General features: G+C 43.1%; 1 protein-coding gene across 3 annotated transcripts in view; it reads right to left on the bottom strand.

The window, feature by feature from the left end:
* HERC2 (HECT and RLD domain containing E3 ubiquitin protein ligase 2) overlaps window positions 1-8,501 on the bottom strand; it is a 103,869-nt gene extending 95,368 nt beyond the window's left edge. For all 3 annotated transcript variants that reach the window (XM_042866358.1, XM_042866359.1, XM_042866357.1), the window contains exons 1-2: window positions 8,463-8,501; window positions 7,842-7,958 (exon numbers count right to left, since the gene is read on the bottom strand). In XM_042866358.1, coding sequence (XP_042722292.1) covers window positions 7,842-7,913 — 72 coding nt within the window. In that variant the 5' untranslated portion in view covers window positions 7,914-7,958; window positions 8,463-8,501. The remainder of the gene's footprint in view (window positions 1-7,841; window positions 7,959-8,462) is intronic.
* Window positions 8,502-12,111: the final 3,610 nt, after the last annotated feature.

A 12,111-nucleotide genomic window follows, 5' to 3' on the forward strand; every position in this document is an offset into this window, starting at 1 on the left:
GAAGGAGGGTAGGGGGAGCAGAAAAGGAGGCAAGTTTGAAGGTAAAGAAACATTGGACTTTTCTTTTAGCAAATAATTATTATCTTATAGCCACCTGAAAAGACATTTAAGGAACAGTATTTACAATTAATACATGTGTGATAGCTGAAGGCAACTCAACTCCAACTCTGTAACAAGTTCACCATTAATCTATTCAGTGTCCAGCAAACACATTAAACAGTGAACTGCTGCTACAGTAGCCAACAGTTCAAGCAAAGTTTGGGTTTTCAAAGAATGATGGGGGAACACAGTTGAGAAGCAGCTCTGCAGAACAGGTCCTGGGGGCCTGGTGGACACCAAGCTGAACATGAACCAACAACACTCCCACGCTGCAATGCAGGCTAATAGTACTCTGGGCTGCAGTAGGCAAACTCTCATCAGCAAGAGGGAGGTGATTTTTCCCCTCTGTTCAGTACTGGTGCCCAGTTCTGGGATACCTCAGTACAAGAGACATGGACACACTGGAGAGAGTCCAGTGAAGGGCCACAGAGATGATGAAGGGACTGGAGCACCTCTTTGATAAGAAAAAGGCTGCAAATGTCCACAGAGGACTCAGCCAGGCTCTTTTCAGTGGTGCTGTGTCAGGACAAGACACCATGGGCACAAACTGAACCCAGAACCCAGCCTAGTCAAAGCACATCCACCTCAATTCCTTCAGAAACATGGCTAAACATGCTCCAGAAGTTATTTCATGTTAACAAGGAACAAAAGAGGTTCTGCCTAAATACCAGGAGCACTCCTGTGCTGTGCAGGTGACGGAGCAGTGGCACAGGCTGCCCAGAGGCCGTGGGGTCTCCTCCTTGGGGATCTCCAGAAGCAACCTGGATGTGGCCCTGTGCATCCCGCTCTGGAACAGGGGCTGGAGCAGATGGGTCCTGAGGTTCCTGTTAACCTCAGCCAGCCTGTGATTCTGTGAAACCAGCAGCTAAAGGTAGCAATAAGTCAACTCTATGGCACAAAAGCCAAATTTCTGCTTTGATTACATAATCTTGGTTGCTTTCTTTCTACAGCGTTTTAAGGTTTATCAGGAAATCTGTTGCATTCCTGGCTTGTCAATTAGTAGGTTTTCTCACCACGTTTTCCAATTAGTTCACTGGGCACGCAAGTACTAATTACAGTGTACTAGTATAGGGAAAGCCTGTATGTTTCAATATGAATAAATTATGAACAGAAAGAATTTAGTACCTTAGGTTTATTGTGGGAGTCTGTATCATACAGACAATTAAATACATTAATTATTAGAAAAAGAAAGGGCTCGTGACGACTTTTCACAGATATTCTTCAGGAGCACATCATACTTTTCTGTCCCTCATCACTTCTGATGTACTGGGGTTGCAAGTACAGGAGTACAAGCCTAGCACTGTCCCCACCAGACACTTGACTTATGCAAACCTTCTTCCCTCTAATAATTTAGTAACTTCATTTGTGAATGTTTAAAGAGATTAATTTGACAAACGCAGTAAGTTTTCACTGAATGTTTGCAACTAGCAACACCCCCAGCAATGTGCCCTCTGTAAATATACCACAAGAACCCCCAGGTCTGTTTGCCCTACCACCCACACACTTTCTTTCCAAGCCTGAGACAACAGCAGTGCCTTACTCCACCCCACTAACCAGTAACCCTTCAGCCTCAGAACACATTCTTAATTCTCTTACTCCTTCCACCACATTAAAGGCCATTCCCCAAGCCCAGTATCTCCCTCATCTTTCCCATGACACCTCCTGACTTTCTTTCAAGTAAGACCACAGCAATCTCATCTTCTACACACCTCATATTTACAAACCGCAGCCCGCTTCCATCATTTACCACATATTCTCATATTCAGACCACGTCTTCTTATCTTTGCATTTCCAAAGTACGGATCACACCAAATTCATACTTCCCTCACAGACCAGGACTTCAGCCCTAACCACTTCTCTCAAGTCAAAAAGGGCCTGAGGAGCCTTCAAAGTGAACAGTACTGTAAACTAAGCAGACCTCTCCCTAATCTTTTGCTGATCTTGTATCTACAGTTAAACTGTAATTTATTCCGTCTGGTACAAGATTTAATTAAAGTCAAAAGTGTATTTAGTTTGCTGACATATGCTGTTGCTATCATCCAATGAGCCCAGCTGTGAAATTCTGCCCCCTCACATCACCTTCCCACTACCCTCTACAGAACAAGGCACTGGCATTACTGTTTCCTTAAATTTCAAGAACATAAAGCATTGCAACCACAACTCGATAAGCTTCTGAGAACTCTCAACGCAAGATTTGCTTTCAATAGGTTATTTTAAAAGCAATCAGAAGCTGTGACTTGGTTCTAAAGTCAACTGCTTTAAATCAGACAAAGCTTATTCCATGTGGTCCACAGATCTCGTCCTAGATGTGGTTTCATGAACTTTCCTGCAACAAGCGTAGAAGCCTCCATAAAACTTAACTGGAGCTCAAGAAAAATGATGCAAGAAAAGAAAAAAGGAAAAAAACATCAGAAGGACTCACCCAGGTAGGATTGCTGTTTACATAACTGCATTGGAAACAGGAGATAATCATAAACCTCATTATGGATTTAAAATATAAGCTACTTAATAACCTTCACCTCAGAACTGTCACCATTTAAGGGGTGGCGGTGGAGAGGAATCTGTTCCTCTACTCAGCTACTTCTGCATTAGCTGCTTGTAAAACATTAATTAAAACAGATTTTTCTTTAGAAACAGATGAAAAATATTTTCAACACAGGAACAGTAAAGAAAATCACAAGAAAAAACAGTAAATCCTTTCCCAAATCTGTCTACTGTTTTCACTCTTTTGATTCTTTTATATTTGTTTCCTTGTTCTGTTGTCTTTCATTTCAATGTTCCATCTAGCTTCCTTCCTTTCCTGCTAACATATGCCCTGAGACCCCAGCTGCTTATCATACCTATAAAAAGTACAGCGAACATCATTAGGTTTAACACATTGCTCTGATAACAAAGACAGTAAAGTTCAACAGTCTTCTAATTGCTTCAACAGATTTGGGTTTAAACTAGAAATGTCCATCTGTCAACAGACTAGCAGGCTGCCATTTGTAGAAGTTTATATATAGTTTATGATAGTTTATAGTTGATAGTCATGTGCCCAGAAAAATCAAATCTTACCCTTAAACTTGGAAGAGAAATTCTCTAACTTCCTCCACTTGCAGAGCAGTAGCTCTGACTAACCCAAACACCTGCACATTGCATTTAATTTCTCCAGCCTTTCATTTCACATGCAGCATAGTCTTTACCTTTCCCCCTGTTTTGAAGGGACAGCATTACTTCCATTTTTAAATAGCTAAAAATTCTACATTGCAAACTTTGCTACCCTTAAAAATGTAGTAGCTTTGATTTGCAGTTTATCCTTTTTTTTTTTTTTTTTTTTTTTAATCAGGATGCTGAATCTAAGGAGAAAACAAACAGGAAACCCACAAAACAGAAAAAACAACTTTGACTAGTTTCTTGCTTGAAACAGTCAAGATATCATTTATTTGCATTACCTTACAAGCAGGAATACCAATCTGGATGCTAGAATAGTTAATCTTTCATAAAAATCAGAACACCAAATTAAGCTTTAGAGAGAAGGTGAAAAGGTTTGGGACAAATGCAACTCTTACAGGTGGCTGATTCATCTCAAGATTTCTCTCAGATCTGGGCAAAAATAAAATGACAAATAGCCTGCCAGCCATGAACTGAATGAAAACTGACGAAAATGCATCCTATTCTTACTGTAGATAGCTTTTGTACCTTCACTATTGCTTAAAGTATTTCTCCCTTCTGCAGGAAAATGAAAGCTTTTCTCCCCTCTCCTCTGCTATTAAGCACTATAGTCCTCCCCAGGATACAGAATAAGCAGACCAATAAACATCAAATGCACACAAGCATCCCATTAGCTGACTGACTCTGCTTCTCCATTATTCAACCATCACTAATTAAAGTTCTCTGTGTAAGGTTCTAAAAAGGGTAGCACGGTACACTCACTTAATTGGAACTATTTTAAGCACAATTTGACTTGGCAAAGTGGATATCTAGGTTTAAGTAAACAATTTTAATCTTGCCTGCCTTCCTTTTTTTTTTTTTTTTTTTTATGTTTCTCGTTCAAAAATGGATGTCTTTAATAGAGCAGCCATTAAAACACAATCTCCCCTTGCATATAGATTTTGTGATAAATGAGACAGTTCCCACTCATTAAAGATAAACGCAGTAGATGTTTTAAAATGCATTCATTCAAACCTAAAAAAATACTAGGAATGTAACAGGTGATCTTCCAACATTAGCAGCAATGCCTTATTTTATTATTTCCTAAGATTACTTAGCTGTTAGATAACACAGTATATTATTGACATTTGCATTCTGAAAATGTCACATATTGTATTACTGATGCAATCTCATACTTGAGCTAAACCATCTGAATTTTTCAGCTGCTGTAGCAGATTGTACTCTTTCAGACAACACAAAGCCTAACTTTGGTCCAACAGGAATCAGTAATTTAGTAAGAACAGATAAAAACAATAACATTTGTTAAGTAAAGCTCACAAAATGAATGTGTCTAGACACTGGTCTAGTTTTAAACTATGCTAGCAGCCATAAAACACAATAGCAGGCCAATTCCTTATAAAAATCTGAAATTCCTTATAAAAGATCTGAAACAGTCGTGGGCGGCAGGCAGGTCTTTGTAGAGCACTTAGGCTTCCTATCATAGTATGGATTAAATTAGTTTCAGATAAGTTTCAGATACTGATCTGAAACTTATCTGAAAATAAAAAATTATGTTGCTTACATGCAAGTTTCTACTAACATTTCATACCACTTCAGTTACTGCTGCAAGATAAAGGCTCTCTGTTCCTACAGAAGGACGTGTGTCTTTAATATTCTCTTAACAACAGTAAAAAGATGCTACAGCACACTGTCTTTGTCTATTAACACAAACATCGTAAAACTGAATAAGGGCATTTAAATTTGGACTGGATACAAGCTAGAACAGTAGCTCTCAAAGATGATTAAACACAATCTGTCCTGAAGTCCACCTATCACTCTTTTCTTATTATAATAATACCACCATCTTACATACTGCTACTAATGCACACAATGTTATCGTGTCATTTATTACATTATTAATGCAACACTGTCTTGAACTAAAATAAAGAAGAACCCAATGATCTTCAGAGAGAGTTCAGTGCCTTTAAGCTTTTATCAATAGCTGCCAGAGACATCAGCCTGATAGCAGGGGCAAAAAAAAAAAAAGCGGAGGAGTCAGAATTTGGAGACCACTAGCCAACCTAAAGAAATATTATCCTCCAATTCTAATTATATTCCTCATGTTAAGCAACAACAAGGAACTTCAATAGGAAAAAAAAAAAAAAAAAAAAAAAAAAAAGCTAATTTTAAAGAGAATAACTTCTGTATGTCTTCTAAGCATAAAGATTCCCCAGTATAACTTTCTCCAAAGGATCCTACCAACACGCTCCTTACCTGCTGTATAGCAGAAAGATATATAAAGCTAGCTGCAAAGTAAAGAGTTTCAGAGTCAAATTCTAAGAAATGCTTTGTAGTTGTTTTGATTCATTCACTTAAATTGGCGTGTCTTTCTTCAAACCTCCCCTGTGTTACAATCTCCAGTATTACAATCGTAATTCCAATTTCTGTTGACAGTCCCTTGAAAACTGACGGGGCCTTTCAGTAGATAGCAAGTAAAAATACACACAGCAGGAAAACTGCATGTTCAGAACACAGAGAGGTATAAGATTTACACCTGTAAAGAGATCTCACACATAGCTAGGTCATGCCAGTTGATCAGTAGCTAAAATAGTCAATCATGCAATAGAGAAATTCCCCAGAGCCTAAAACCCCCTTACTTGACAGAAGACATCTGCCATTTAATACACCCAAAGGAGAGATACGAGATCCATATGTACCACTAATCCTTTTTGTTGTTGTTGTTGGACCTGTGTAATACCAAAACCTGCTAACCTCGTAAGAAAATCGTATCATACCTTGGTGGCCTCTTCACATTCCAGAGAAGAGAAAAACGCTTGTGTCCAGGAGATCACAAACGATTACTGTTCTCTTATTTCATTAATCTCATTATTTTGGCTGGAGTACGATTGGAAGAAAGCAAAGGGAATACTCTGGCAATTACAAGGCAAGTAAATAACAAGTTTAACTTGTTATTATTCAGAAGAAAATTTTATGAAACAACTTGCTCATAGAAATTTGTCATAAATTAAAACTTCTTATTGTTTAATGGAATTGTTACAACTCATTGGCTGCACAAACATCCCATAAAAGACAAGTACGTCACTGCAATTATATGCACTTAGTTGAAAACAATCCTTGAGGTACAAATGGCAACACTGCTGTCAAAAGTGCACATAAGCAGAAAAAAAAAAAAAAAAAAAAAGGAGGCATGTTGAAAAAAGGCTTTATAAATGAAAGGAAAAATAGGACAAATCACACCAACAGTCACATTTTTCATCTTGTATAATAAAAGAAGAAGCCAACACACACTCAGCAGTAGTTAAAAAATGATTGTCACTCACCAGCTACAATTTTCTTCTATACTACAATAGCCAAAGCAACACTACAACTCAGCAATCAGTGTCCAGAATAGTATTTTTATATTTCTTCACACATTCATCTTCAAATTGTTTTGTACTACACTTATTTACCTCCTATGCCAAAACAAATAACTTTGGACAGAAACTTCAAAGTCTAGAAAGAATAAAAGAGGAAAGACAGAATCATCTAGCTAACTCAAGACCAACCCCTGTCATTTTATAGTATTTACATACAAAACTTACTGTATAATATAACCTTCAAAGCTCTGTTATTCCAGAATCTGATTTAGCTCATTAGATGTAAAATACTGTAGGTAGCTACTTCTGGATCACAACTGCAAAGGAACAGTTCCTTGTCTAAATGCAACAGCTGAACTACCCAGACCATCCAGGATATAATTTTGGGTAAAGTCACTCAGGATGCAATTTATTTTTTAAAATTCTTTATCTGTATCAAAACATTAACATCAGCTTGCCTATCCCAACAGGAACTTTAGCGATTTGAGCAGGAAGTTGGAGGTCTATTCAAAGTAAGGCATCTATGTGTAACATCTGGAAGAAGGAAGAAGTCATACGACTCAAGGACTCACCCATTTTATCCAAAACTGACCTATATCACTCTAATTAGTCAATGTTTTCCTCATAGCTTTCACATTTGAATTGGGAAAACAGGATAACGTGCTCATTCTTGCATCACACAGTCTAAATAAATAAGCAGACCATCTTCTACAGCAAAACTTCCACCAAGTACCAGTACATCTCAACAAAAAACAGTTCCATTTTGGCCACACCTCTTTGACAGACTCAATACAGAATCAACTCCCTTGGGGTAAGAGCATTTAAAAGGAAGCCTATGCCTGTTAGCCAAAAAAATGACGGTAAAAGCGTATCTGAACCCTTTCAAATATAAATTATATTCCCATTATCTTTCACAGCAGTTCTCTCGTGCATTAGAACGACTAGCTTTTAGGCACACAAGAAGTTGAGCGACAGCCTAAATGGAGAACTTCTGAGTTCAAACAGATGCGTGCTTTGGCTCTCTATAAAAATAACACATGTAGCCCAGCTTGCTTTTCTGCAGAGAGACTGGAGCAACAATGCAGCTCAAAATGAGTTTGTGCTCCTTCAAGCTCAGACTGATGCATATGCATCTGGCTCAAGAGCACTGCTGCTGATGTCTGTCAGCAGTTTGGATGACAAGCATCCCCAATCCACATCCGAAAAGTGCGACGCGGCAGTCCGATGCCTTACCTGCAGGTCTGTCTTCAGCCATTTGGAGTCAAACCTGGCCTGAGCAGCCAGACAGAAAGATTCCGAGGACATCTTCCCTTCTCCAGCCTCCTCTCCAGGCTGGCCGAGCAGCCCCACCTGCCACACAACGACACAGACAGCCAACCAGCACGTGAGATAAGCCACACAAGGTTATTTTCGTCCTAGCCACGACGGCCTCCGCTTCATCTTTCAATACTACCCCTCCCCCCCCCCCCGGCCCCGGAGCTCAGACCCCCCCAACGCCGGACAGGTCAACGTGCTCGGAGCAGAGCACCGCCGGACCACCGCCCCCCAGCAGCCCCGCTCCCCTCCCCGTGACGCCCCGAGGGCAGCGCCCGCGGCCTAACGCTGCCCCTCACCCAAGGCACAGCGGATCGATGGCGGATTACGCAAGACACCGGTCAGCGGCCAGCGGGGCCGCCTCACTCGCCGCTCCCTCCCCGGGGCTCAGCCCCTCCCCCGCACGGCCGCCCCACCCCCACACTGCGGCCATATCCACGGGGCTGAGCCAGGCGATGGGGGGTGGGGGTTGGTTCCCTTGGTAGTTCACCCCCACCTCGCGGCAGCGGACGGAGACGTCAGGGTACGACCAGCACTCACCGAGCGCCCGCGATGGTGGTGGCGGTGGCGGCGGCTCCCCGGCCCGCTCTGTCACCGCCCGCTATCCCCGGATTAATCCTCGCCCCTCCTTCCCGCTCCCGCCCGTCCCCCCCCCCCCCCCACCCTCCTCCGCCGACAGCGGCGCTGAACGTTCCCTCCCTCGACACTGGAAACTGGGGAAGCACAGCCCCCTGCTCCCCCCATACACACATACGTCAACGAGGCTATCGACAAATCAGGAAGGGAGAGAGGCGGGACATCCGGTGCGAACCATCGGGAGAAGCGGCGCAATGGAGGTAGACGGGTCAACCGGAGAGGGATGGGGGGGTGACCCTCGGTGTCCTGGTCCTGGTTCTGGGTCTTGATGCTCCTGTCTCAACGCCTGTCGCCGTGGTGGATGAGGGCAAACCCCCAGGGCGGCTGGGTGGTGAAGGTGTCATAACGGAACAGCCAGGCCTGGGGCTGTTAATGTGCACTGCAGATGGAGCCTAAATCAATCCAAGAGTAGCAAAGTAACAGTCACAGATTCGCACAATGGCCAGGGTTGGAAAGGACCTCAAGGATCATGAATCTCCAACCCCCCTGCCACATGCAGGGCCACCAACTGCCACATTTAACACTAACCAGGCTGCCCAGGGCCCCATCCAACCTGGCCTTGAACACCTCCAGGATTGGGGCATCCACAACCTCTCTGGGCAGCCTGTTCCAGCACCTCACCACTCTCTCTGTAAAGAACTTCCCCCTGACATCCAACCTAAATCTTCCCTCCCACAACTTAAAACCATTTCCCCTTGTCCTGCAGTTTTCTACCCTCTCAAAGAGTTGATTCCCTTCCTGTTTGTAGGCTCTGAAAGGCTGCAATGAGGTCACCCTGCAGCCTTCTTTTCTCCAGGCTGAACAAGCCCAGCTCCCTCAGCCTGTCTTCGTAGAGGAGGAGTTCCAGCCCCCTGATCATCTTTGTGGCCCTCCTCTGGACTCTCTCCAACAGCTCCCTGTCTTTCTGGGGAGCTGTTGGAGGGGGCTCCATACCTGGACACAGTACTCCAGATGGGGCCTCACAAGAGCAGAGTAGAGAGAGACAATCACCTACAATCACTTCCCTGTCCCTGCTGGCCACCCCTCTTCTGATGGGATATATTCCCTTTAGAGACCAGCTACAGTTCCACATAAATAAAACCACAATTTCAAAGCAAAAGGATCAGTAGTGAGCAGTTCATTGGCAACCAAAGTGGCAGAAACAGCCTGAAGAAGTGAGGCCAAAGGGAAGGGTTGTGCTGGATGGAGTACGAAGAAGGGAGGTGGGCTTGGCAGGTGGGAAGAAAACTGGCCTTGGCCAACTCTAGCATGTGAAACCACAGGCTGCACATCCATGAAATTCTGACATGACTGGGACCCATACCAGCATTTAGACAAAGATACATAATATTTATTATTATTATTTATTATTGTTGTTGTTGTTTAAGAAACAAGACATTGAGTTGTTGGAGCAGGTCCAGAGGAGGGCCACAAAGATAATCAGATTGCTGGAGCACCTCTCCTATAAAAATGGGCTGAGGCAGCTAGGCTTGCTCAGCCTGGAGAAGAGAAAGCTCCAGGGAGACCTCATTGTGGCCTTCCAGTAGCTAAAGGGGCCCATGAGAAAGATGGAGAGGGACTTTGTCCTGTAACGTAGGGATAGGACAAGAGCTTTAAAATAAAGATGGGTAAATTTAAATAGGTTTAAACCAGACATTAGGAACAAATTCTTCACAGTGAGTGCAGTGAGGCACTGGAACAGATTGCCCAGAGAAGCTGTGGATTCCTGTTATGGTTTAACCCAACAATAGCTCATCACCATGCAGCCTTTTGCTTGCTACTCTCTTTCTGCCCCAACATGGTATGAAGGAGAGAACTGGAAAGAAAATAGAATTTGAGTGTTGAGATAAAAAACTATTTACTCAGACAGAAGAGGGTATGGAAATACAAATGCAGTTTTATATATGTAGTTTTATATATATGTATATATAAACACACACATATGTATGCATAATTGCAACACAATTACTTGCCAACCAAAGCCCCGCTAGCAATGCTAGGTGTCACCCCCTGCCAACTGTCACCCCTCAACCCCAGAGCAACAGGCAGCTGTGGTCAACTACCTACAACTCCATGGCTTTCCATGTGGTTTCACATGGTGTGGAATGGCCCCTGGCCTAATTCAAGCCACATGTACTAGATTTTCCCGGCCACCCAGGCTGCATAGTAAAGGTGGTGGCTCTTCCCCAGGTGTGCTTCCAACGGTCATGGATTCATAGAATTACCAAGGCTGGAAAAGATCTCCAAGATCATCCAATCCAAATGTCCACCTACCACCAGTATTTCCCTGCTAAACCATGTCCCTTATTACAACATCTAAATGTTTTTAAACACCTCTAGGGACAGTGACTCCACCATCTCCCTGCTTAGCCCACTCCAGCACCTGACCATTTTGGAGAATGCATTTTTCCTAATATCCAACCTGAATCTCCCTGACACAACATTCTATCTAGTCCTATTGCTAGTTACATGAAGAAGAGGCCGGCCCCTTCTTGTCGTAGCCTCCTTTCTGATCACTGTAGAGAGCTACAAGGTGTCCCCTGAGCATCTTCTTCTCCAGACTCAACAATCCCAGTTCCTCCAGCCACTCCCTGTAAGACCTGTGCTCCAGACCCTTCACAGCTTCATTGCCCTTCTCTAGACACACTCTGGGGCCTCGATGTCTTATTGTAGTGCAAGGCTCAAAACTGAACACAGCACTACAGTTGCAGCCTCAACAGAGACAAGCACCAGGGGGTAATCACTTCCCTGCTCCTGCTAGCAGCACTATTTCTGATACAATCCAGGATGCTGTCGGACTTCTCAGCTCCCTGGACACACTGCTGGCTCATGTTCAGCCAAGTGTCAACCAGCGCCCCCAGGTCCATTTCTTCCACACAGTCTTTCAGCCACTCTGCCCCAAGCCTGTAGCACTCCCTAGAGTTGTTGTGGCCAAAGTGTAGGACCTGGCACTTGACCTTGCTGAACTTCATCCCATCCCTTAGTTGTTGTCAGCAACAACCAAGACTTTGATGTGCTATTAATGCTGTTTGGGCTGAAACCAAGATGATGCCCCATTCCTGGTTCAAGACATATTGCATGGGGCCCTGGGCAGTCTGATCTAATGAGTGGCAACCTGCCCACATCCATGGGACTGGAATCAGATGAGCTTTCAGGTCCCTTCAACCTAAGCCATTTTGTGATTCTAAGAAACACTGTAATAATTATTACTGGTAAAGAATAGTGAATTTGACTATCTGGTGTTCATTTTCGAGGTAACAGAAAAGATGCTGCTATGACCGAGCTGCTCAGCTTGTCAATCACAATGGACCTCCCTGAAGTCAAGACCTGGTCTCCTTAAGTGAAATGCTGTACAGCATTTCTGAACTGCCTGAAATTTTATATAAAATATAGAAAGTTCTAATTTGACATTACTCTCTGAAACTTAAAAATATGAACCTTTAAAAACAAAAGTAGTTTCCCTTGAAAAATCTGCCCAAGTGTGAGCACGTCAAAAGCTTTATGTTAAATATGAGGGAACTGAAAGTTCTGTTACATGTTTCATGTCGTGTCTACTCTGGCTAGTCCATAGCCA

This window comes from Lagopus leucura, unplaced genomic scaffold (assembly GCF_019238085.1).
Source record: "Lagopus leucura isolate 7727_CA_CO unplaced genomic scaffold, USGS_WTPT01 Super-Scaffold_100001, whole genome shotgun sequence".
Lineage (NCBI taxonomy): Eukaryota > Metazoa > Chordata > Aves > Galliformes > Phasianidae > Lagopus > Lagopus leucura.